A 27,492-nucleotide genomic window follows, 5' to 3' on the forward strand; every position below is an offset into this window, starting at 1 on the left:
TTACAAAATTTTACATGTGTATGTCCTCGGCATGCACAATTTTCAAGGAGGCGTGTTTTGTACATGCTGTGCATGCTGGAAAAGTATGCATATATTTTGTGAAGGATCCCTCTGCTCCTCTCAGGAAAACTCTGGCCTCCGGCCCAAGTTTTCTATATGATATTCCACTTAGGTACAACTCCCTGTAATCCTCCAGGTGTACCCTCCGACCTGAGGTACATCAGCGGTACTATTCCATCACAGCTCCCGAGATATCCGCCAGGGAAATTATCCCAGCGGTTTCAAGAATGCAATCCCAAAAACAAACAGTTTAGAAAAAGTAGTTTTTAATAATGCAGTTCCAAAAGCAAAGCAGTTCAGGAATCTCCACAGCTTCAAAAATGCAGCTCTCTTTAGCAACTCTTAAATTGAGAAACTTGAAAACACTAAGAGGGGGTCAGCAGTCCAGCAGCGAGAGGGATGCTACCCAGTCTTTTGCGTTGAGTGCAATATGTATAATTATCTCCCAGTTGGTGAGGTGTCATATGTGTGTGCCCGATGCAAAGAGCTCCTAAACCTCAGAGAGCGTGTTCGTTCTCTCGAGGCTAGAGTAGCAGATTTGGTAGAGATGAGGGAGATAGAGAAATACATAGAGGCAGTGGCGTTCCTAGGGGGGCTGACACCCGGGGCGGATCGCCGATGCGCCCCGCTGGAACAGCGCGACGCCCCCCCCCCCCAGCAAAAGAACCCCCGATCCCCTGGCGAAAGAAACCCCCCCCCCGGGTGCACGCCGCTGGGGGGGGGGGGGGGCGCGCGCCTGCTGGCTCTTCGTTTTCATGATCCCTCTGCCCCGGAACAGGAAGTAACCTGTTCCGGGGCAAAGGGAGCATGAAAACGAAGAGCCAACAGGCGCGCAGCACCCCCCCCAGCAGCGTGCACCCGGGGCGGACCGCCCCCACCGCCCCCCCCCCCCCCTTGGTATGCCACTGCATAGAGGAGACCTACAGGGATGTTGTAGAGAGGTCCCACCTCCAGTCAGGTAGCCTCTGTGCTACCTTGGAGGAGGGAGGTCTCCCAGAAGGTGAAGTAGGAAGTACTCCTGTAGCCAGGACCTACCCACCAGAAGGTGTACTATCCTCTCGCACCGAGGATAAATCTCCAATGGCTGACCGGGAGGAAAAGGTTAGAACAGCTGTCATACTTGGCGATTCAATCATTAGGAATATAGATAGCTGGGTGGCTGGTGGACAGGAGGATCGCCTGGTGACTTACCTGCCTGGTGCGAAGGTGGCGGACCTCACGCGGCACCTAGATAGGATTTTAGATAGTGCTGGGGAGAAACCGGCTGTCTTGGTACATGTGGGTACCAATGACATAGGAAAATGTGGGAGAGAGGTTTTGGAAGCCAAATTTAGGCTTTTAGGAAGAAAGCTCAAATCCAGATCCTCTAGGGTGGCATTTTCTGAAATACTACCCGTTCCACGCACAGGGCCCAAGAGGCAGGCAGAGCTCCGGAGTCTCAATGCGTGGATGAGACAATGGTGCAGGGAGGAGGGTTTTAGATTTGTTAGGAACTGGGCAATATTCTGGGGAAGGGGGAGCCTATTCCGAAGCGATGGGCTCCATCTTAACCAGGGTGGGACCAGGCTGCTGGCGTCAGCATTCAAAAAAGAGATAGAGCAGCTTTTAAACTAGATAAGAGGGAAAGGCTGACAGTCACACAACAGCGCATGGTTCGGGATAAGGTATCTTGCAAGGATACCTCACAAACAGAGAAGGTAGGGTTTCTGGATAGTGAGGTTGCACAAGAGACCGTGGCAGGCCAGGTGCCTTTAAATACAACTAAAGATCAGACAAAAGATGGGAAATCAATAGTGTCAAGCACTAAGCATCATGCAAATAGGAACAACAAACATACTCTGAAATGTCTATATGCAAATGCTAGAAGTCTAAGAAATAAGATGGGAGAGTTGGAATATATTGCACTAAGTGAAAAATTGGATATAATATGCATTACTGAGACCTGGTGGAAGGAGGAACCGTCTGAAAATAACAAGAAGCAGCATAAGGAGTGTCAAAGCAAATGCAAGGCGCAGATAAAGAAGGCCAAGAGGGATTACGAAAAAAAGATAGCAGTAGAGGCAAAAAAACATAGTAAACATTTTTTTCGGTATATTAAAAGCAGGAAGCCGGCAAAAGAATCGGTTGGGCCGCTGGATGACTGAGGGGTAAAAGGGGTGATCAAGGAAGACAAAGACATAGCGGAGAGATTAAATGAATTCTTTGCTTCGGTCTTCACCGAGGAAGATTTGGGTGGGATACCGGTGTCGGAAATGGTATTTCAAGCGGACGAGTCGGAGAAACTTACTGACTTCACGGTAAACCTGGAGGACATAATGGGGCAGTTCGGCAAACTGTAGAGTAGCAAATCACCTGGACCAGATGGTATTCATCCTAGAGTACTGATAGAACTGAAAAATGAACTTGTGGAGCTACTGTTAGTGATATGCAATTTATCCTTAAAATCGAGAGTGGTACCGGAAGATTGGAGGGTGGCCAATGTGAGGCTGATTTTTATAAAAGGTTCCAGGGGAGATCCGGGAAATTATAGACCGGTGAGTCTGACATCGGTGCCAGGGAAAATGGTAGAGGCTATTATTAAAAACAAAATTACAGAGCACATCCGAGGACATGGATTACTGAGACCAAATCAGCACGGCTTTTGTGTGGGGAAATCTTGCCTGACCAATTTACTTCAATTCTTTGAAGGAGTAAACAAACATGTGGACAAAGGGGAGCCGGTTGATATTGTGTATCTGGATTTTCAAAAGACGTTTGACAAGGTGCCTCATGAAAGGCTACAGAGGAAATTGGAGGGTCATGGGATAGGAGGTAATGTCCTATTGTGGATTAAAAACTGGTTGAAGGATAAGAAACAGAGAGAGTGGGGTTAAATGGGCAGTATACACAACGGAGAAGGGTAGTTAGTGGGGTTCCTCAGGGGTCAGTGCTGCTCTTTAATATATTTATAAATGATTTAGAGATGGGAGTAACTAGTGAGGTAATTAAATTTGTTGATGACACAAAGTTATTAAAATTCGTTAGTTCGCGAGAGGATTGTGAAAAATTACAGAAGGACCTTACGAGACTGGGAGACTGGGCGGCTAAATGGCAGATGACGTTTAATGTGAGCAAGTGTAAGGTGATGCATGTGGGAAAAAAGAACCCGAATTATAGCTACATCATGCAAGGTTCCACGTTAGGAGTTACGGACCAAGAAAGGGATCTGGGTGTCGTCGTTGATAATACACTGAAACCTTCTGCTCAGTGTGCTGCTGCGGCTAGGAAAGCGAATAGAATGTTGGGTATTATTAGGAAAGGTAGAGAAAACAGGTGTGAGGATGTTATAATGCCGTTGTATCGTTCCATGGTGCGACCGCACCTTGAGTATTGTGTCCAATTCTGGTCGCCGCATCTCAAGAAAGATATAGTGGAATTGGAAAAGGTGCAGCGAAGGGCGACTAAAATGATAGCGGGGATGGGTCGACTTCCCTATGAAGAAAGATTAAGGAGGCTAGGGCTATTCAGCTTGGAGAAGAGACGGCTGAGGGGAGACATGATAGAGGTATATAAAATAATGAGTGGAGTGGAACAGGCGTCTGTTCACGCTTTCCAAAAATAGTAGGACTAGGGGGCATGCCATGAAACTACAGTGTAGTACATTTAAAACAAATAGGAGAAACATTTTCTTCACCCAATGTGTAATTAAACTCTGGAATTCGTTGCTAGAGAATGTGGTGAAGGTGCTTAGCTTGGCAGAGTTTAAAAAGGGTTTGGACGGTTTCCTAAAGGACAAGTCCATAGACTGCTACTAAATGGACTTGGAAAAATCCACAATTTCGGGAATAACATGTATAGAATGTTTGTATGTTTGTGAAGCTGCCAGGTGCCCTTGACCTGGATTGGCCGCTGTCAGGGACAGGATTCTGGGCTTGATGGGCCTTTGGTCTTTTCCCAGTATGGCATTACTTATGTACTTATGTTCATAAACCAACAGGACATGAATCTCAGCAGCCCCAATGATGCAATTCAAAACAAGTAATTCCAAAAAGCAAAACCCCGTTCCATAAAGAAAAAGAAGCAGTTCAAAGAAAACAAACAAGCACTTCCAAACAGATAGTTCAAACAAGCAGTTTAGAGGCAGAGAGTTCCCAGGGGTCCCCTCCCTCTTCTGGCCAGCTCCATCTCCTGGCTTCCTCCCACTTGACCCCGTCGCTTCCTGGCTCCTCCACGATAGCCACTGCCATCCCTTGTTTACCAAGACCCCGCACCAAGCGGTTACCTGCTGCCTTTTACCTTTGGATCTTGCCAGAGCTGCAATTTCTATCGCCTCCTCTTGCCTCACTTCCTCCTCCTTTTCTTCTCCCATTCCATTCCATGGGCTCCTCGCCCCACCCATTCTCCAGCTGATCCTCCTCCCCCTGATTAGTTCTGCTTAGAGGCTCCCCCCTCCATTCCTGGCCTCCCGACCGTGTCTTGGGTTTCACCTTTACCTGCCTTTTCCTTGGGCTCCACCGGGGGCTGCTGGGATAAGAAGTCTTTGATTCTGTTGTAAGACCTCCTCAAGGGCTGCTGGGAATCGTAGTTTTTACTCTGCCTCCAGCCCTCTGGGGAAAATGATCTATGCCTTCTCCTGACATGTGGAACTCCTTGAGCTAAGAATCTGGGTTGTCTTCTCCTCCGCCGGTACCCCTCCCTCTCTGTTCCCTTATCCCCTTCTTCACAATTTCCAATTTTGCAGTGGCAGTAAGTGCATACTTAAAAAAAAATGCATGTCTGCATTTACACCTGCTTCAAAGCAAGTGTGTCAGCTGTTTGTTTGGACATGGGATTTGCATATGTAATTAAAGAAGGCAATTGTACCTATCACTGTGTTGTTCAAAACAACCTCAAAAATTAAAACTGAAGAGGTTTTTTATTTTCTGGTAAGATCCTTAATTGGATCTTCCTGGACATCCAGATTTGTAAAATCTAGAACTTAGGGTAAATGCCAGCACTCACATGTATAGGTTATAAAATTGACATTTACACATTCAAAACCCAGTGTAATGCCACTCTTTTTTTTTTTTTTTTTTTACACATGTTCCTTTCTAAAATGCCTATTCCTGCTGTACATGTTGCAATCTATATGTGTTTCCAAGTATATATATATATATATATATATATATATATATATATATATATATATATATATATATATATATATATATATATATATATATAATCTTTTTTTTTTTACTAAAAGCTCTGCATTAAGCAACACTTTTGTGAAATATTTGGTGAACCGTGCATGTTTCAACCTGGATATCCCAATTTCTTCCTAGAAACCTTGTGCCAAATTGGCTTATATCGCATTTTTCATGCAGGATACTTAGGGGCTGATATTCAGACCACGGGAGTTAGTTGGGCTGCCTCCCGCGGGCAGTGGCCTATGAACATAGCAAATTTATTCATCATCTGACTGGCTAAGTTATAGTGACTAAAGATAGACCTGCTATTTATGCTGGTCTATCTGGCTGCTAACCTTAATGAATATTGGCACTAACTGGCCAGGTCGCACAACATAACAGGTGACAGGGTTAGCTGCTAAGCACTAATATTCAGCTGAGATAGCTGGATTTCTTATGCTGAATATTAGAGCTTAGCCGGCTTAAGGCTATTTAACTGGCCAGGAGCAGTTCCTGGCCGGTTAAATAACGCTGAATATCAGGCAGTTAACCATTTATGATATATAACACCTTGATTGGCAAAATGTTTTAAATAGTGCTCACTTTTTAAGTGACTGCAGGTCTGAATTCAAACTGCTTTTATCAATAAACCTACAATTTCTCTTTTATTTCAGCCTTTAAATCACCAAAGCACAGAGCAAAATAAGGTTCGCTTACCCAAAGAAATGCCCTCATCTCTCAGAACTCCTGATAGAGGTTGAAACTTAACTGTTACAGCCTAGAGCAGTGATGGCGAACCTATGGCACGCGTGCCAGAGAGGGCACGCAGAGCCCTCTCTGTTGGCATGTGTGCCGGCCGTCGCCTCAGCCAGTTCCAGCCCTTTGTCCCTCCCACCCACCCGGCACCAGCCCGCCCGGCCTCCATCCCTCCCTCCGAGCAGGACATTTAAAAATCTTCCCTTGTCGGGGTTAAGGCGGCGTCAGCAGTAGCAGCGAAAAGCGTGCTGCTGGCTCGGCGCGCCTCCTTCAGCCTTCTGTTTCTCAAGCTCTGGTCCCGCCCTAACAGGAAATGAGGGCAGGACCAGAGCTTGAGAGACGGAAGGCTGAAGGAGGTGCGCTGAGCCAGCAGCACGCTTTTCGCTGCTACTGCTGACGCTGCCTTAACCCCGACAAAGGAAGACTTTTAAATTTCATGCTCGGAGGGCGGGATGGAGGCCGGGTGGGCTGGTGCCGGGAGGGAGGGAGGCCTGGTGCTGGGTGGGTGGCCTGGTGCTGGGTGGGTGGGTGGGAGGCCGGCCTGGTGCCTGGTGCTGGGTGGAAGTGCTGGGTGGGTGAGAGGCTTGGTGCGGGTGGCCTGGGTGGGTGGCCTGGTGCTGGGTGGGTGGAAGGCCTGGTGGTGGGAGGGAGGGAGGCCTGGTGCTGGGTGGGAAGCCTGCCGCTGGGAGGGAGGGTGGGCAGGGGGGAGAGGAGGGTGGCTGGACATGGGTGGATGGAGGGGAGGGCAGGGAGGAGAAAAACTGCACATGGATGGAGGGCAAGAAATGAAGAAGAAAGGAGGAAAGTAAAGAAATAAATGGAAAGGAAGCCTGGAAACGGAGTTAAGAGAACAGGACCAATATGGATAGAAAAACAAAATCACCAGACAACAAAGGTAGAAAAAAATCATTTTTATTTTAGTGTTTGGAATATGTCCAATTTACATCTGCTATCTTATTTTGCACTGGGTATACTGGAGCTGTAACAGCTTACAGAAATGATTTATAATGAAAAAAATCATGTTATTTTTTTCTCCTATACTAGTATAATATTTTCAATGATGTCTGTTTATATGCGCCATGGCTGGTGTAAGGGGTGTGGCTATCATAGGGGTGGAGTCATGTGGTGATCCCGCCCATAATGAGTTAAATTGTCCTGTTGGCACTTTGTGATAAATAATTAGATTTTGGGTTGCTGTTTGGGCACTCGGTCTCTGAAAGGTTCGCCATCACTGGCCTAGAGCATTAACAAATAGCCTATAGAAGACACAGCAGGACCTAGTTCACTCTTCTTTCCCACCCACCCCTGGCACATATCTTCATTTACAGTCTTAATTTATAGTCAATTCTAACAAGAGGGTAGTTTGCCATTACAGAGTATTTTCATCTGCAAGTGATTGGCTTTAATACTTTTATACTTGCTGGGAAGCAAACACTAAATAAATCACACAATATACAGTATAATCTTAAGGCTCTTTATAATGGTCTATTAACCATAGTACTTTAACAAGTTTTAATTAAACAACTCATTAATTCTAAGATGGAGACAGCAATGCAACAGTAAGAGGGGTGCTACCTGGTCATTTGCATTAAGGGTCACATGCATGATTATCTCCCAGTTGGCGAGAGGTTATATATGTGTGCTCAGTGCAAAGAGCTCCTAGCTGTCAGAGAAAAAAGCCGGTCTCTTGAGGCTAGAGCAGGGCCGTGCCGATGCGGTAAGCGGGGTAAGCACCGCAGGGGGGCGCCCACTTCTGGAGGGCGCCGCCGCGGTGCTTACCCTCGCCCCACACCGCCGAGGCCTTTAAATCTTTTACCTCGGTAGCAGCAGCATCAGTGAAAGCGCTGCCGACGTCTCCCTTCCCTTGCACTCGTTGGTTCCCTCAGTGTCCCGCCTTCTTCTGACGTCAGAAGAAGGCGGACATTGAGGGAACCAAGAGCGCGAAGGGAAGGGAGACGTCGGCAGCGCTCCGCTTTCACTGACGCTGCTGCGACCGGAAGTAAAAGATATAAAGGCCCCAGGGCGCGGAGGGAAGGGCAGAGAGGCATGGATGGGAGGGCAGAGAGGCATCGATGGGAGGGCAGGGCCCAGGGAAAGGACAAATTGCTAGAAGGGGAGGGGAGAGAGGATTGCTGGCTATGGATGGAGGAGGGAAGGGCAGAGAGGGACAAGGATGGACATGGGGGCCCAGGGAGAGGACAATTTGCTGGAAATGGAGGGGAGGGGAGAGAGGAGGATTGCTGGCTATGGATGGAGGAGGGAAGGGCAGAGAGGGACAAGGATGGACATGTGGGCCCAGGGAGAGGACAAATTGCTGAAAATGGAGGGGAGGGGAGAGAGGAGGATTGCTGGCTATGGATGGAGGAGGGAAGGGCAGAGAGGGACAAGGATGGACATGGGGGCCCATAAGTACATACATACATAAGTAATGCCATACTGGGAAAAGACCAAGGGTCCATCGAGCCCAGCATCTTGTCCACGACAGCGGCCAATCCAAGCCAAGGGCACCTGGCAAGCTTCCCAAACGTACAAACATTCTATACATGTTATTCCTGGAATTGTGGATTTTTCCCAAGTCCATCTAGTAGTGGTTTATGGACTTGTTCTTTAGGAAACCGTCTAACCCCTTTTTAAACTCTGCTAAGCTAACCGCCTTCACCACATTTTCCGGCAATGAATTCCAGAGTTTAATTACACGTTGGGTGAAGAAAACTTTTCTCCGATTTGTTTTAAATTTATTACACTGTAGTTTAATCGCATGCCCCCTAGTCCTAGTATTTTTGGAAAGCGTGAACAGACGCTTCACATCCACCTGTTCCACTCCACTCATTATTTTATTTACCTCTATCATGTCTCCCCTCAGCCGTCTCTTCTCCAAGCTGAATAGCCCTAGCCTCCTTAGTCTTTCTTCATAGGGAAGTCGTCCCATCCCCGCTATCATTTTAGTCGCCCTTCGCTGCACCTTTTCCAATTCCACTATATCTTTCTTGAGATGCGGCGACCAGAATTGGACACAATACTCAAGGTGCGGTCGCACCATGGAGCGATACAACGGCATTATAACATCCTCACACCTGTTTTCCATACCTTTCCTAATAATACCCAACATTCTATTCGCTTTCCTAGCCGCAGCAGCACACTGAGCAGAAGGTTTCAGTGTGTTATCGACAACGACACCCAGATCCCTTTCTTGGTCCGTAACTCCTAACGTGGAACCTTGCATGACGTAGCTATAATTCGGGTTCTTTTTTCCCACATGCATCACCTTGCACTTGCTCACATTAACGTCATCTGCCATTTAGCCGCCCAGTCTCCCAGTCTCGTAAGGTCCTCTTGTAATTTTTCACAATCCTGTCGCGAGTTAACGACTTTGAATAACTTTGTGTCATCAGCAAATTTAATTACCTCGCTAGTTACTCCCATCTCTAAATCATTTATAAATATATTAAAAAGCAGCGGTCCTAGCACAGACCCCTGAGGAACCCCACTAACTACCCTTCTCCATTGTGAATACTGCCCATTTAACCCCACTCTCTGTTCCTATCCTTCAACCAGTTTTTAATCCACAATAGGACATTTCCTCCTATCCCATAACCCTCCAATTTCCTCTGTAGCCTTTCATGAGGTACCTTGTCAAACGCCTTTTGAAAATTCAGATACACAATATCAACCGGCTCCCCTTTGTCCACATGTTTGTTTACTCCTTCAAAGAATTGAAGTAAATTGGTCAGGCAAGATTTCCCCACACAAAAGCCGTGCTGACTCGGTCTCAGTAATCCATGTCCTCGGATGTGCTCTGTAATTTTGTTTTTAATAATAGCCTCTACCAGGGAGAGGACAAATTGCTGGAAATGGAGGGGAGGGGAGAGAGGAGGATTGCTGGCTATGGATGGAGGAGGGAAGGGCAAAGAGGGACATGGATGGGAGGGCAGGGCCCAGGGAGAGGACAAATTGCTGAAAATGGAGGGGAGGGGAGAGAGGAGGATTGCTGGCTATGGATGGAGGAGGGAAGGGCAGATAGGGACAAGAATGGACATGGATGGGAGGGCAGGACCCAGGGAGAGAGGAGAAATTGCTGGAAATGGATATAGAGCAAGAAATGAAGAAGAAAGGAGAAAAGTAAAGAAATAAATGGAAAGGAAGCCCTGGAAATGGAGTTAAGAGGACAGATAGCAGCAGAATCAGATACTGGACCAGCATGATCGGAAAAAGAAAGTCACCAGACAACAAAGGTAGAAAAAAATCATTTTATTTTCATTTTATCGTTTGGAATATGTCCACTTTGAGAATTTACATCTGCTATCTTATTTTGCAATGTATAGCAATTTGTTTCTAAGAATATTGCTGACAATTCCTTTCAGTGTGGCAAGTGGTGAGCGATCATTTTCATGGGGGGGGGGGGGGGGGGCGCCAACTGATAGTCTGCAGGGGGTGCCAGAGACCCTAGGCACGGCCCTGGGCTAGAGTAGCAGATGTGGAGGAGCTGAGGCAGACAGAGAGGTACATAGAGAAGACCTACAGGGACATAGTAGAGAAGTACCACCTCCATTCTGGCAGCCCCTGTGCTGTCTTGGAGGAGGGAAGTTTCCTAAAAGGAGAGCATCACCCTGGTGAAATAGGAAGTAATCCTGTAGTTAATCCTGTAGTCAGGACCTGCCTTCCAGTGGATACAATATTCTCTTGCACTGAGGATATGTTTCTAGTGGCTTCTGTCCAGGAGAAAAGGGTTAGGACAGCTGTTATAGTTGGTAATTTGACCCTTAGACATGTAGATAGCTGGATGATTCATGGAAATGAGGATCACTTGGTCACTTGCCAGCCTGGTGCAAGGTGGCAGACCTCACATGTCACCTAGATAGAGATTTTAGATGTTGCTGGGGTGGAGCCAACTGTCTTGGTACATGTGTGTACCAGTGATATAGGAAAATGTGGGAGAGAGGGTTTTCAGAAATGCTCCCTGTTCCACATGCAGGATCCAAGAGGCAGCCAGAGCTCCAAAGTCTCAAAGTGTGGTTGAGACACTGGTGCAAGGATAAAGAATTTAGATTTGTTAGGAACTGGGCAACGTTCTGGGAAAGGGAGAAACTATTCCAAAAGGATAGACTTCACCTTAACAGAAATGGAACCAGGCTGCTGGCGCTAACATTTAAAAACAAGTGTGATAGGCACAGGAGGTATTATGACATGAAGATGCCACAGGGGGAGCTCTGACTCCCTGGGGTAGATTTTCTTTAAATATGAATGATACTACAACTCATATAAGGCTTAGGGTTAGGATGATTTTCTCCAAGAATCCAGCAGGGGGAGGAGGAACTGAGGAAAAGCTAGCCCAGCTGAAAGAGGTGGGGGGAGGATTCTGGAAGCGTGGGGTTTAGCTTTAAAGGCCTATAAAAGTTCTCCTCAGAAAGCAGAGAGGGGAGAAGCTTGGAGAAGAAGGTACTGGAGGAAGATTCCCCAGTTGAGGAAAAGGAGAGATTGCATGGCTTGAGCAAGTCCAGCCAGGAGAGCCTATGGAAGAAAAGGCTCAAAGATGGACAGAAGGAAGGTACTCACCTTGAAATAGTGAAAATGACTCTCTTGTTGTTTCTTTGCACTTTTTGATACTGAAGTTTTTTCTTGTTTTCTTTTGGAACTGAGACAAACAGCCGGGGTGGGGGTGGGGGGGGGGGGCGGAGGACAGGAATGTAAGGTCAAAGTGTTGTTCTGTCCAAAGGGTGGTGGCTGTTCAACTGAGTTCCTGCTACTCATTGAAAAGGGCTCAGTATATAGGTATTGCTACTTGAAAAGAAGTGTTTTGAAAGGAGAATTACCCCTACAGAGCTGGTGAGAGGCTGCTACAGGTGCATAAGTATTGTCACACTGGGACACACCAAAGGTCCATCAAGCCTGGATCCTGTTTCCAACAGTGGCCAATCCAGGTCACAAATACCTGGCAAGATCCCGAAAAAGTTCAATACATTTTATGCTGCTTATCCCATAAATAAGCAGTGGATTTTCTCCAAGTCAATTTAATAATGGTCTATGGACTTTTCCTTTAGGAAGCCATCCAGACCCTTTTTATACCCCTCTAAGCTAACCGCCTTTACCAAATTCTCTGGCAACAAATTCCAGAGTTTAATTACACGTTGAGTGAAGAAAAACTTCCTCCGATTCGTATTAAATTTACTACTTTGTAGCTTCATTGCATGCCCCCTAGTCCTAATATTTTTGGAAAGAGTAAACAAACGATTCACGTCTACCACTCCATTATTTTATAGACCTCTATCATATCTCTCAGCCGTCTCTTCTCCAAGCTGAAGAGCCCTAGACGCTTCAGCCTTTCCTCATAGGGAAGTCGTCCCATCCCCTTTATCATTTTTGTCGCCCTTCTTTGTACCTTTTCTAATTCCAATATATTTTATTTTAGATGCAATGACCAGAATTGAATACAATATTCGAAGTGCGGTCGCACCATGGACCGATACAAAGGCATTATAACTTATTTTGTTCTCAATTGACAATTCAATTGAAGACCTTAATGTAGTTATTCTGCTTATAAGATAGATAATTCTTCTACTGATGGAAATCATTTTGTATTTTGTTACTAGTTATAAGGTCTCTTGATTAACTAAAATTATTCAGAACCTAGAATAGTTTATTCATATCCATTGGTTTATAACTTATCTGAGAAAAATCAAAGATACTTACCTGTAGCTCCAGGCAGGGGCGTATCTGCGTGGGGCCACAGGGGCCTGGGCCCCCGCAGATTTTGCCCTGGCCCCCCTCCCGCCGCCAGCCCTCCCCCGCTGCCGTTTCTTACTTTTGCGTCCGCTTCCTCCTGCGCCTTTAAAAATATTTCTTCAGCTGGCGGGGGACCACAACCCCCGCCAGCCAACCCGAGGTGACAACTTGCAAGTTCTTCCTCCGCCGTGGCCAACATGCTGGAGTTAAGCGTCTGAATCCAGTTCGGAGTCTGACATCAACGTGCTGCGACATCAGACTCCGAACTGGATTCAGACGCTCAACTCCAGCATGTTGGCCACGGCGGAGGAAGAACTTGCAAGTTGTCACCTCGGGTTGGCTGGTGGGGGTTGGGGTCCCCCGCCAGCTGAAGAAATATTTTTAAAGGCGCAGGAGGAAGCGGACGCAAAAGTAAGAAACAGCAGCGGGGGAGGGCTGGCGGCGGGAGGGGGTGGAGAGAGTCGTTGGTGGCGGTGGGGGGGTCCGGTAATGGCGGAGGGGGGGGGTCGGTGGCGGCAGGGGGGGGGGTAAAATGTGCCCCCTCCCTGTGGCTCTGGCCCCCCCTACCGCCGGAGGCCAGATACGCCCCTGGCTCCAGGACCACTACAGACTCTAAGGAAGTATTGAAAAGATCAGACGGGAGCTGCCAGAACTTCTCTGAGTTCACTGAGTATTCCATCAGGCCCCATAGCTTTGTTTATTTGTAGTTTAGCTAGCTACTCATGAACACAGTCTTCTGAGAATTGATCCTGGTCCACCACACATCCATTCCCATTAGCATTTGTTTTCTGCAGTCCTATCCCTGGCCTTTCATTCATGAACACAGAACAGAAATAATTGTTAAGCAATTCAGCTTTATCCTTATAAGCTTCTACATAATCCTGCCCTTCACCTTTGAGCCTCACAATACCATTCTGGCACTTCCTCCTATCACTTATATATCTAAAAAATGTCTTGTCCCCCAATTTTACCTTATTGGTTATCTTTTCTTCCATTTGCATCTTTGCTTTCCTGACAACTTTTCCAGATATTTTTGCCTGTCTTCCTCTTTCTGTGATGCCTTGTAATTTATTTATTTTATTTATTTGTTACATTTGTATCCCACATTTTCCCACCTATTTGCAGGCTCAATGTGGCTTACATAGTGCCGTAAGGCATTAACCAGGTCCGGCAGAGAAACGAATACAAGTAATGTTGTGGTCGAATGGGGTACATTAGAGTCAGGCACAAAGGGGTTTGAAGAGAGGGAAGATTATATAATGTCCAGTACGATCGTTGGTTATGCTGTGTTGCAGAATGTAGGCATTTATGTTGGGTCAGTAAGGTATGCCTTTTTGAACAGGTTGGTTTTTAGTGATTTCCTGAAGTTTAAATGGTCATGGATTGTTTTGACAGCTTTTGGTAGTGCGTTCCATAGTTGTGTGCTTATATAGGAGAAGCTGGATGCATAGGTTGTTTTGTATTTGAGTCCTTTGCAGTTTGGGTAGTGGAGGTTTAGGTATGTTCATGATGACCCGGTTCTGTTTCTGGTTGGTAGATCTATGAGGTCTGTCATGTATCCTGGGACATTGCCATAGATAATTTTGTGGACCAGGGTGCAGATATTGAAGGTACTACGTTCTTTAATTGGGAGTCAATGTAGTTTTTCTCGGAGGGGTTTGGCACTTTCGAATTGTGTTTTGCCAAATATCAGTCTGGCTGCTGTGTTTTGGGCAGTCTGGAGTTCCTTTATGAGTTGTTATTTACATCCCGCATAGATTCTGCTGCAGTAGTCTGCATGGCTTAGTACCATTGATTGTATTAGATTACAAAATATTTCCCTCGGGAAGAAAGGTTACACACGTTTAAGTTTCCACATTGAGTGGACCGTTTGTAGTGGAATATATACTTGGCTCTCAAGAGTAAGGTTACGATCGATTGTGACGCCGAGTATTTTTAGGCTGTCTGAGATAGGGAGGGAAATAAAGCTAACCTTATTTCCCTTATGTTTTCAGCTATTACATCTGAGAACCAAAGCAGCCTTAATTTCCTCTAACTTTTATGTATTATTCTAACATATAGGTTTGTTGCCTTTAATATAGCCCCTTTTAGTTTTGCCCACTGCTGTTCTACTTCCTTCAGCTGTTCCCATCCAACTAACTCCTCCTTGAGATATTCCCCCATTTTGACAAAGTTGGTTCTTTTGAAGTCTAGAAGCTTCAGTCTTGAATAAGCCCTCTTCTCCTATGTCTTAATATTGAACCACACCATTTTGTGATTACTACATGCCAAATGATCACTCACCGTAACATCAGAAACACTCTTCCCATTTGTAAGCACCAGGTCCAGAATAGCCTCATCCCACAGTTCTTCCTGTAGAGAATCCAAGATCCCCTTGCTTCTAGATGACCCCACAACAGAGATGCCCCAATCAACACCCAGCAAATTAAAATCACCTGTACTTCCCCTTTCACAGCTATCTTGTGAATGTCTTCAATTACATCTCTATCCATTTCTTCTGACTGTGAAGGAGACCTGTATATCACACCAATGTAAATATATTTCCATTCCCTCTTTCTAGATTAATGCACAGTGTTTCTTCTTTACCCCATATGTCATGAAATTCTATCACTTAAATATTATTCTTAACATATAATGCCACTCCTGTATCCTTTTTTTCCTACTCTGTCATAGTAACATAGTAAATGACGGCGGATAAAGACTTGTACGGTCCATACAGTCTGCCCAACAAAATAAACTCATTTACATGGTATATGATACTTTATATGTATACCCGAGTTTGATTTGTCCTTGCCTTTCTCAGGACACAGACTGTAGAAGTCTGCCCACCACTGTTCTTGTACTAAGTTCTGACGCTAACGTCAAAGCCCCTTAAAATTTACACACCAGCCCATCCCTATCTATTCAGTCACGATCAGGGCATATACCGTAGAAGTCTGCCCAGCTTCCATTTTGTTTCCCAATTACCGGCGTCGCCACCCAATCTCCACTAAGATTCCGCGGAACCATTCCTTCTAAACAGGATTCCTTTGTGTTTATCCCATGCATGTTTGAATTCCATTACCATTTTTATCTCCACCACCTCCCGCGGGAGGGCATTCCACATATCCACCACCCTCTCCATGAAAAAATACTTCCTGACATTAGTCCTGAGTCTGCCCCCCTTCAACCTCAATTCATGTCCTCTAGTTCTGCCGCCTTCCTGTCTCCGAAAAAGGTTTATTTGCGGGTTAATACCTTTCAAATATTTGTATCATGTCACCGCTGTTTCTCCTGTCCTCTAAGGTATACATGTTCAGGTCAGCAAGTGTCTCCTCATACAGTTTGCAACGTACCTTTTTTGTAGCTTTTCTTTGCATCGCTTCTAGTCTTTTTACATCTTTATCAAGATACGGCCTCCAAAACTGAACATAATACTCCAAGTGGGGCCTCACTAACGACTTGTAGAGGGGCATCAACACCTCCTTTCTTCTGCTGGTTATGCCCCTCTCTACGCAGCCTAGCATCCTTCTGGCCACGGCAGTTGCCTTGTCGCATTGTTTCTTCACCTTCAGATCCTCAGACACCAACACCCCAAGGTCTCTCTCCTGAGTCGAGCTTACTAATCTCTCCCCTCCTATTCGGTATCTCTCTTTTGGGTTTCTGCACCCCAAGTGCATCACTCTACACTTCTTGGCATTAAATTTTAATTATAAACTGCTTTAGGGTTCAAAATACTACAAGCTGGTATTTGTTAATTTGAACTGTAGTTAATAATTAACACCAGTGTCCTAAATAATCAGAATTATTCAATTTTTATAAATTTTTAAATATGCAGTGCTCAGTGTGTGTTGCTGTGCCAATTTACCATTTATCACGGTAACAGCATCTAGCACAACAACTTCAAACCATCACAGCGCTGGACCTGCCTACCCTTCCTCTCTCACTGGATGCTGTTAAGCATATCATACAGTCTCTTGTCGATGTTAATTATCAATACAGATAAACTGCATCACTTATCTTTGGCAAGTCCTGTGCTCTGTTGTGTGCTGCTGCTGTTGTTGTTACTCTCAACCAATGTGTCAGTGCTCATTAGTGCTTAAAAACAAATGTAGGCTTCCTGCTTCTCTTGTTTTTGTTTACTTTCCTCACAAAAAGATCAGTCGCCATATTTATAGCAGCCTTTAGCTTGGACCACTGTTTTTCCACATCTCCTGTGCCTTCCCACGCCAATAGCTCCTTCTTCACGTATTCCCCCATTTTATCAAAATCAGTACATCTGAAATCCAGTACTTTGAGCTTTGTGCGTCCGCATTCCGCCTTTGCCCTTATTTCAAACCATATGGTGTGATGATCACTATTACATAGGTGGGCACCCACCCGGATATTGGAAACACTACCCCCATTCGTGAGCACTAGATCCAGCATTGACCCTTCCCTCGTGGGTTCCGTCACCATTTGTCTGAGCAAGGCACTTTGACAGGCATCCACAATCTCCATACTTCTTTCCAATTCCGCAGACGGGATGTTCCAATCCACGTCAGACAAATTGAAATCTCCCAACAGTAGCACCTCCCCTTTCATACCTATCTTTTGAATATCTTCTATCAGATCCGTTTGCGCAGGAGGTCTGTAGATATGCCCTGTGTGGATACGGGTTATGTCTTCTCTTTCCAGGATGATCCATAAAACTTCTTCCTTTCCCCAGGTTCCCCGCATTTCAGCTGCTCTGATATTGTCTCTCACATACATCACCACTCCTCCACCTCTTAGGCCCTCTCTATCCTTCCTAAAAAGATTATAGCCCGGTACGGTCACATCCCATTCATGAGTATCGTTGAGCCACATCTCCGTAATAGCAACAATATCCAAGTTTTCTTCAAACATCAGGGCTTGCAAGTCTTGAACCTTTTTGCTTAGACTACGAGCATTTGTGCACATAGCTTTCCATGTGCTTAGTGAGTTAGGTGGTTTACTATATTTACATGACCATTCCCTCTGCCATCATGTTTATTCTGGGGGTGATTTTCTGAAATCCCTTGTTTCCTTTTGTCACCCCCCACCCTCTAGTTTAAATGTCTAGAAACATATTGTCTGAATTTCTCTCCAAGGATCCTTTTTCCCATCACAGAAAGATGTAGCCCATCATTACAGTACAGCCTGTTATTTTTCCACGTATTACCCCATGCTCCTATGTATCTAAAACCTTCTTCTTTACACCAAGACTCAAGCCATTTATTGAATTCCTCTGTTTTGCGTAGTCTTTCCTCTCCCCTCCACCATGTAGGAATTACTTCAGAATTCCCCATGTAGGAATTACTTCAGAAGTAATGTCCTTCCTGAATAGATTATAGCCAGGTATAACTATATCCCAGTCATGGTTCTCTGTGAGCCATGTCTCTATGACCGCCACTAAATCCAAGTTGGCTTCTACCATTACAGCCTCTAGATTTAGAAATTCGGTTCCCATGTTACAGGCATTGGTATACAAAGCTCTCCAGATATTACCCTTTTCCCTATTTCTATAAAGGTATTTGATGTCTATATTCCTGAGGGTTATTAATGACTTTGGGGCTTTTCTCACCCATCCCAGTGAATTTAGTTTAAAGCCCTCTTTAGTACATTAATCAGACTGTTACAAAAACACTTCATCCCTTCTTTGATAGATGGACACCATTTCTGCTCAGTAGCTCTTGGCAAATCATCCCCATGGTCTAGGAAACCAAAGCACTCACATTGGCACCATGCACGCAGCCACACATTCAGCTCCAGGATGCAAGCTTCCCTCATTTGGCCTTTACCCTCAGCATCAAGGATTGATGAGAACACCGCCTATGCATCTAACTGCTTCACCCTCTGACCCAGAACCATGAAGTCATATTTGATATGTTTCGTAGGATACCTAGCAGTATCATTTGTGCCAAAATGGATGAGTAGCATTGATAATGGTCAGTAGGCTTGATGAGTCTTGACACCACTTTCGCACCAGACAGGCAAGTTTCCAAGTGATTCTAAAGTCCATTAGCAACCCAGCTATCTACATGCCTAATGACTGAATCACCAACTATAACAGCTGTCCTAACTCTTCCCTCCTGGGAACATGTCTTTGGAGATTCATTCTCAGTGCAAGGTGATATTACATCCTTAGAGGGAAGGTCTTGGCAACAGGTGACTTTTCTTCTTCATAGCAGCACAGAGGCTGCCAGGTTGCACGTAGGACCTCTCTACTATGTCTCTGTATACATCTCTGTCTATATACCTCTCTGTCTGCCTCAACTCCGCCAAGTCTTCAGCTTCTAATAATTGTACTCATTCCCTGAGTGCTGTGAGCTTTACACATAATACCTCTCACCAACTGGGAGACAGTCATACATGTGAAACAGTGGAAAAAATGGATAGCCCCCCTCCCCCTCACCCAATCTTACTGCTGGACTGCCGCCTACCTTTTAGTATTGGTGAGCTGCTAATTAAGGTAACTAAGGGATTCAGGGTATATAAACTAAACTAAAATCCTTTAAGCTTATTAGTTGTATTCTATGCTATTTTATATTTTCCTCAAGGATCTAAAACATTGTTGTGCTAAGAGCTAATTACTGTCTGAGGAAGGTGCCCTAATTAAACCTTCTATCCTCCTAATTAGCTTAAAAGCTTATAAAGCAGAGATTAAGCCTGGGGTGAATGGCTGGGAATCAAATTCTGAACTGCTATGCAGTGCTAACTGCCTTTATAATCAAGCTCTAAACAGATGGGCCACAATGGTCTTCATCAGTTATGAGGTATGAATTAAATAATTAAAAGCAGGAATTGGATCACATTTTGCTGATTTGTCAACTGTGACAAAGAACAGAATAGTAGCATAGTGACATAGTAAATGATGGCAGATGTAAACCTGCATAGTCCATCTTGACTACTCTGTAAGGTGGTTAGTCCCCTCTGTCCTTTTTTGAAACGTGAAAGCCATTTATATTTTCCTTTGTGTGGAAATACTCTCTACTTTGATTTTATCCTCTTTCTATATAGAGAATCACTGTGTTTGTTCCACACCTTTTTTAATTCCTTTACTGTTTTTGTCCCTTCTACCGTCCTCTACCAGGAAGGCATTCCAAGAGTCAACCACCCTTTCTTTGAAAAATATTTCTTGATGTTGCTTTAAATATAATGGATCAAGCCAAGGTATTATCAAATGTGCCAACAGCTTTCTAGGCTTGTTACCAAATCTATATAGTCAGTACTTATAGTATTTCAAATCTTTCCTCCTTCAGTATTCTTGAAGTAGTGTATTTAAAACCACCTGTTTTGTCAAAATTGTATCCTTATTTTTTCTATCAAGGCAGCTTTCAAAAATCTTCTTATATATCCTCAATTTATTTATTAATTAGGATTTATTTACCGCCTTTATGAAGGAATTCACTCAAGGTGGTGTACAGTAAGAATAGATCAAACATGAGCAATAGGCAATTACAGCAATAAAAATGTTCAAAAACAATACAAAGTATGGCATGGTATACTACTTACAATGTCAACACAATACGTAATAGAACAAAGCAAAGATGTAACATATAGATAGGTAAGAAAATAGGAGAAGTTAGAAAGTAAGGTGATTGATTTAAAGAAAGTTGCACATGAGGTCAGAGAGATGGTTAAATATTATCTCAGCTAGGGTAGGAGTGGATAAACATGACCTGCTGCAGTATATGCAGCCCGAGTCACTCCTTGTGTGAGTGAGACTAACAAGTTAGTTGCTTTTCTAGTCTTAAAACAGAACTATCCATATCCCTCTTTTTTCCCCATATTTTAAACCACTTCCCCTTCCTTAAAACTACCTTTGAGGCTTCCCAAAATAATACTGGGTCCTCCTGATGTTTAACATTAGTAATACAATAGTCCTTTCACTTTTGTATCAAAAAATGATCAAACCTATTCATCATAATATAACTATCTGGGAAATCTCCATCGTTGACTACCCCTTCAAAATCTACCCATAGATGGGCATTTTTGAAAGAAACGTCTAAGTTGGAATTTGGATGTCTTTGTAAAATGTCCAAATTCGGAGGCGGGGAAAAGGTCATTTTCAAAAAAAGATGGACGTCCATCTTTGTGTTCGAAAATACCTTGGACGTCCTTGGATTTGGATGCTCTTTGATTTTTGGCCATTTTCGAACGTAAAGATGTCCAAGTCTAAAACGTCCAAAGTCAAGCCATTTGGATGTGGGAGGAGCCAGCATTTTTAGTAGACTGGTCCCCCTGACATGCCAGGACAGCAATCGGGTACAATAGGGGGCACTGCAGTGGACTTCATAAAATGCTCCCAGGTACACAGCTCCCTTACCTTGTATGTTGAGCCCCACAGAACCCCCCCAAAACCCACTACCTCTAACTATACATCACTACCATAGCCCTTACGGGTGAAGGGGGGCACCTATATGTGGGTACAGAGGGTTTCTGGTGGGTTTTGGAGCGCTCGCTGTTTCCTCCACAAATGTAACAGGTAGGGGGGGTTATGGGCCTGGGTCCTTCTATCTGAAGTGCACTGCACCTACTACTAAACTACTCCAGGGACCTGAATGCACTGTCATGGACCTGAGTATGACATCTGAGGCTGGCATAAAGGCTGGCAAGTAATATTTTTAATCATGTTTTTTGAGGGTGGGAGGGGGGTTAGTGACCATTGGGAGAGTAACGGGAGGTCATTCCCGATTCTCTCCAGTGGTCATCTGGTCATTTCAGATACATTTTTGTGCCTTATTCATAATCAAAACAGATCCGGGTGAAAGCGTCCAAGTTTTAGTCCTGGACACCTTTGCTTCGTTCCATTATGGCTCAAAGATGTCGAAGTCTTAGGAACACCCAAGTCCTACCTTGACACGCCTCTGATAATGCCCCTTTGGGATTTGGATGTCCTTGCACTGACTTCCGAGAAAGACATCCAAAATCGGGTTTTGATTATACCGATTTGGCCATACAAGTGCCGATTTATGTCACTTTTTGGACATCCATCTCTTTAGAAAATGAGCCTGATAGTAAAGTATGATTCAGAAATTGTTTTTGGGCCTATCTCCCACTGTCCAACTCTGTGTCACAAAAATATAATCAATGGATAGCATGAATTCATGACCTTTCTGCAGACCAGTTTTTTTTTTAATAAGAATCAAATAGTAATTATAGATATACTAGTGGAACCATGCCCGTTTCCTCAACAATGAAACGGGCCCTAGGAAGGCTGTGATGTAAGCTTTTTTTTTTCTCCCCTCCCCTCCATGTCCAGTGATTCTTCCCTTCCCTCCCCTCCCATCCCATTCCATCCCCTCCATGTCCAGTGATTCTCCTCTTCCCTGCCCTCCCATCCGTGTCCCGCGATTCTCTCCTTTACTGTCCTCCCATCCCATCCATGTCCATCAATTCTCCTCTGTTCTGCCCTCCCTTCCCTTCCCCTCCCTCCCCTTGATGTCCCGTGATTCTCTCCTCCCCTCGATTTGTACCTGAACGTTCTCTGGCTGGCTGGCGCTGGCTTCCGTTCCATTCGTAGCATCCCTCCTGACGTCAGCTCGCCTCCAGCGTTCCCTTCCCTCTCACCGTTCTGCCCTCTTGATGCGAGGGTGGGACAGTGAGGGGGAATGGAACGCTGGAGGCTGGCTGACGTCAGGAGATGTTACGAACCCAGCCAGCCAGCCATGGAACATTGGCGGTGCAAATTATTACATAGGATAAAATGGAAGAAACCACATAGTTAGCAGGCAGATACTCCCAAATTCTTTAAAAGTTGCCCAAAATTGCTCACTCAAATTTGGGCACATGCCCAATTTGCACGTGCAATTTAATAGAATAACAAGTTAATTAGTGCCAATAACTGGCTTTTTAACAATTATTGGTACTAATTAGATTTAATTGGATTGTAAACATGAGTAAAGCATGAGTAAAAAATAAGGGGGAGTGGAAATGGGAGGGTTATGGGCAGAGCATGGGCGTTCCTTCCATTTACATGCATTGTTCTAGAATAAGGGAGATGTGGGCAAATGTATGCACCTAAATTAGGCACACGTTTCAGTTGGTACAAATGGCTGTGCCTATAGTTAGGTGTGATTCCCGGGCATAAGCACTATTCTATAAACCACACCTAATTTTAAATGCAACTTATAAAATAGCGCTTTTTTTATTTTAATTTTTTCAGTGCTATATATAGAATTCGCCCCTTAGTGCCTGAGTCATGCAAACTGTTTATTGTTAAGTCATTCTGCAAACACAGTGTACACCTTCTGGGCAGTGGCGTACCAAGGGGGGGGGGCGGTGGGGGCGGTCCGCCCCGGGTGTCAGCGGGTGGGGGGTGCTCCGCGAGAGCCGACAGTTTTTTTTTTTTTAATCCATGCAGCGATCGCCGATGCAGGCAGCGCCTCGCGTCTGCCCTGCATGAACTGAAAAGAGGAAATTGCTTTGCTGACGTCGGGCCTTCCCTCACTTGTTGTCCCGCCCTCGAGGAAATAGGAAGTTACCTCAAAAGAGGGCAGGACAACAAGCGAGGGAAGGCCCGACGTCAGCAAAGTGATTTCCTCTTTTCAGTTCATGCAGGGCAGATGCGAGGCGCTGTCTGCATCGCTGCACGGATTTAAAAAAAAAAAGCAGGGTGGTGGCTTTAGGGTGAAGAGGGCTCAGGCCTCTTGACGGAGGGGGGGGCTCAGATGGGAGAGGGGGGGCTCAGAGGGGAGAAGGGGATTGGTGAGGGTGCTCAGAGGGAAGAAGGGGATTGGGGAGGGTGGTCATAGGGGAGAAGGGGATTGGAGAGGGTGGGGGTGCTCATACCGTAGGGGAGAAGGGGATTGGGGAGGGTGCTCATAGGGGAGAAGGGGATTGGAGAGGGTGGGGGTGCTCATAGGGGAGAAGGGGATTGGGGAGTGTGGGGGTGCTCATAGGGGAGAAGTGGATTGGGGAGGGTGCTTAGAGGGGAGAAGGGGATTGGGGAGCTCAGAGGGGAGAAGGGGATTGGGGAGGGTGAGGGTGCTCAGAGGGAAGAAGGGGATTGGGGAGGGTGGGGGTGGTCATAGGGGAGAAGGGGATTGGGGAGGGGAGTGCTCAGATGGGAGAAGGGGTCTGGGGGTCTGACAAGGGGGCAGGAGGGAAAATGGGTCCATGCCTGGGGCAGGTGGGAGAATGGGTCTGGGGCTGAAAAGGGGGGATGCAAGGCATGTGGTGGATGAAGGGGGCTGGAACTGGGGGCTGAAAAGGAAGGTATTTGGGATAAGGGGGCTAGTACTGGAACTGGGGGCTGAAACGGGGCAGGGGCTGAAACTGGGGGCTTTAAAGGGGACAGGGAGAACTGGCTGGGGCTGAAGCTCGGGACTGATGGGAGAAAAGGGCTGGGGACTGGTGGGATAGTGGGGCTGAAAAGGGGGGCAGGTGGGAGATGTGGGCTGGGGCTGGAACTAGGGGCAGGTGGAATAAGGGGGCTGAAAAGAGGGGGCAGAGAGAGAGGGGACAGACCCTGGATGGAAGTGGGGAGCGTGAGGGAGGGCAGACCTTGGATGGATGGGAGAGGGAGGGCAGATGGATTGAAGGGGCAGAGAGAAAGGGCAGATGGTGGGTGGAAGGGGGAGAGAGAAAGAGGGCAGACTGGGGTAAATGGTGGATGGAAGGGGCAGAGATAGAGGGCAGATGTGGATGGAAGGGAGAGAGAGATGGCAGACTGGGGCAGATGGTGGATGGAAGGGGCAGAAATAGAGGGCAGATGTGGATGGAAGGGAGAGAGAGGGCAGACAGTGGATGGAAGGGGCAGAGAGAGAGGGCAGACACTGGATGGAAGGGACATTAGAGAGGGCAGACACTGGATGGCAGAGAGTGAGCGAAGACATGCTGGATGGAAGGAAGACAGTGAAAAGAAGATGAGGAAAGCAGAAACCAGAGACAACAAACTGTAAATATATATTTTAATTATTTTGCTTTAGGATATAGTATTGTAGCTGTGTTAATAAATGTTTATAAGTAGAACATGTAAATAAGGTCATCATTTTATTGGACTAATTTTAATACATTTTGACTTAACTTTCAGAGAACAAAACCCCCTTCCTCAGGTCAGGATAGGATAATGTAACAGCACTATACTGTATTGACCTGAGGAAGGAGATTTTGGTCTCTGAAAGCTAAATGTATTAGTCCAATAAAATGATATTATTTGTTTTATTTCTATTTGTTAATTTGTAAAGTGGTGATTGGTATTTGTTAGTTTTTTCAAATTTACATCTGCTGTCTTTATATTTTGCACAGTACTAGGGGACGTTTTCTGTTTCTGTGGTGTTGCATTGTATGCAGAGTCTGGCATCTTGGGGGTTCAGTTTAATTTTTGTCTAAATAGAAAGTTTAAATATTACTACTTATTCTATAGTGGATTAGGGTGTATCTGTGTTTGTGAAAAAGACATGGCTTTCAGTTGGCATTGACTGTGCAGGATCGACAGTCTGTACTATTCTGTCTGGTTTCGTTTTACAATAGGTGAATTGATGTTCTAGTGCTCACTGTAGTGTTTAAGATGCTTTCCTTTTCCTTGTGTGACTCGTAGAAATGACTGCTTATGGTATGGTAGAATCGCTCTATAGGTCCTGATGTTTTGTATTCTCGGTATGCCTAGTACTGGATTTGGGGGGGGGGGGGGGTGTTAAAAAATGACCGGCCCCGGGTGTCAACTACCCTAGGTACGCCACTGCTTCTGGGTTCTAGACTGCCTTATTCCACTTTGGTTTGCTATTTGAAAATAAAGATTAAAAGACAACCTGTCTTCTAAATGCTCGAGGTCCATCTGATTATTATCAATTTCCCGGGAAAGAAATGCATTCTCCAAACCCAATTTAGAAATCTGAAAAAGAAATATTGAATGTTTTAATTGGCTGTCGTCAGATGTGTGCTGTTTTCCCTAATTAAATAAATCAATACGATTTATAATGGAAAGCCATAAAATTGTCTCATGACAGATTCCAGATTTTTGCTCTTCAGCATAAAGAATACTTATTTTCCTCTCCAAGTCACTCTGCATCCTGCCATGACTTTCTGTGATTATTTGGGAAGCGTCAGATAGCACAGTAGCAATATTAGAGGTTAGCATTAAAAACCATTGATAGCTTATCTGGCAAGATCCAACATGGCTAGAACCATATGTGCTAAATAAAATCCCATGGCCAATTAATTTTTTCATGGTTGTCATTAATTATCTTTCCAATCACACTATCAAGTGGTGCAGCACATGAACAAACTTTTCAAAATAATTGGGGTACCGAACACAAATTACTCTTCCCTTGAAACAGTGTAGGGGATTTCTCAGTATTGGGACTGGCCAAGCACCCACTGGCATGCACAGAGTCTGCACCAAAAGCCCTATAAAATGAGACTAACAAAACCTTAAATGCAGGGCTTTTTTTGAGGGGGTACTTTGGGGTACTGAGTACCGGCACCTTTTCCATTGTCTGCTAAAATTAACCCCAAGTTTTAAAGAAAGAGCTCGGGCTCTACACACCAATTCTGCCTTGTCATAGATTCTGTGACTGGTTGCAGGGGGCCTGGCTATTGTGGGGTGGGTTCCTCAGTGAATACCCCACCTCTGAAGGATGGCTTGGCATTTGAGTACCGGCACATTTTTCGCTAGAAAAAACATACTGCTTAAATGTATTCTAGAGCAGGAGTGGACATCTTAGAAGACATAAATTCCCCAGGTTTAAGGATATCCCTAATGAATATGTCTGAAAGAGATTTGTATGCACTGTCTCTGGTGTGTAGAACTCTATCTTATGCCTATCCTATTCATTAGAGTTGTCCTGAAAACTTGACCGGTTTGGGGTCCCAGCAAACAGGAGTTGCCCACCCCTTCCTCAGAGGATAGGAGAAAGAGAGATGGTATTATGGAGACATTCAAATACCTTAAATTTATAATACACAAGAAGCAAACATTTTTCTGTTGAAAGGAAATTCTAGAGCAAAGGGTATGCAGGAGTAGCATAAAATGGTGGTGGATTCAAGGACAGTCTTTCAGTACTGATAGTAGAGCCATGAACAGTAATAGAATTCAAGAAAGGATGAAATAAACACAGAGGATCCTTGGTCACACAGAAGTGAAGGGAAAGTTAGAGATAATTTGCAGTCTATGGCAGTTTCAACAGGAAGTCATTTGAGCTGACTAGATGGGCTTTACAGTCCTTATTTACCATCTCACCCTATGTTTCTGTGTTTCAGTTGTTCATCTAAAAGCACATTCAAAGTGGCAACTTAGCAAGTAGGAGACATTCTTATTGAAAATGATCTCTGCTTAAAATAAAATCAGGATATGAAGAATAAACTGAATCAAATAGAATATTACTTACAGAGTGTCTTAGAGCACTACATTGTTCCTCCGCCTTGCTCCAGTTATGGTTGTTTGAAGAAGTTTTCTTTATTTGCTCCTGGATATGTCTTTCAAGCACCAAGTTGGACTCTTCTAAGTGGTGAATGTGGTTTAAAAAATCAAATAATCTCCTATTAAGTTCTTTCATTGTTTCCTTTGGGCCTGAATTCATAGAAAAGTCTGATTTAGTTGCAAAATCCATTCTTTTATAACATTCTGAGACTATCCACCATGTAGCTGCATCTGTGACTCAGGAAAGCATATGTGTTAATCAGAAATGTTTGCCTTTGGCGAATGTACACAGATAGAAAAGATAAACAAAACGCAATGAACAATGTACACTTGCATTCAAGCTGCTGTTAGTTCAACTTAATTACACACAAAGTTCATATTTTAGTCAAGAATGTGTTTGACTTCATCTGCACTGTTGGACTAGACAAGTCAATGCAGGGTTCCTATAGCAGTGCACTCATAGTT

General features: G+C 44.9%; 1 protein-coding gene across 1 annotated transcript in view; it reads right to left on the reverse strand.

Annotated features, from left to right (window-relative positions):
• Positions 1-27,264, reverse strand: part of LOC115482215 (keratin, type I cytoskeletal 18-like) — a 93,334-nt gene extending 66,070 nt beyond the window's left edge. Inside the window, 2 exon segments of the mRNA XM_030221837.1 lie at positions 25,418-25,500; positions 26,996-27,264. Of these exon segments, the coding sequence (XP_030077697.1) occupies positions 25,418-25,500; positions 26,996-27,217 (305 nt within the window). The 5' untranslated portion in view covers positions 27,218-27,264.
• Positions 27,265-27,492: the final 228 nt, after the last annotated feature.

This window comes from Microcaecilia unicolor, chromosome 12, assembly GCF_901765095.1.
Source record: "Microcaecilia unicolor chromosome 12, aMicUni1.1, whole genome shotgun sequence".
NCBI lineage: Eukaryota > Metazoa > Chordata > Amphibia > Gymnophiona > Siphonopidae > Microcaecilia > Microcaecilia unicolor.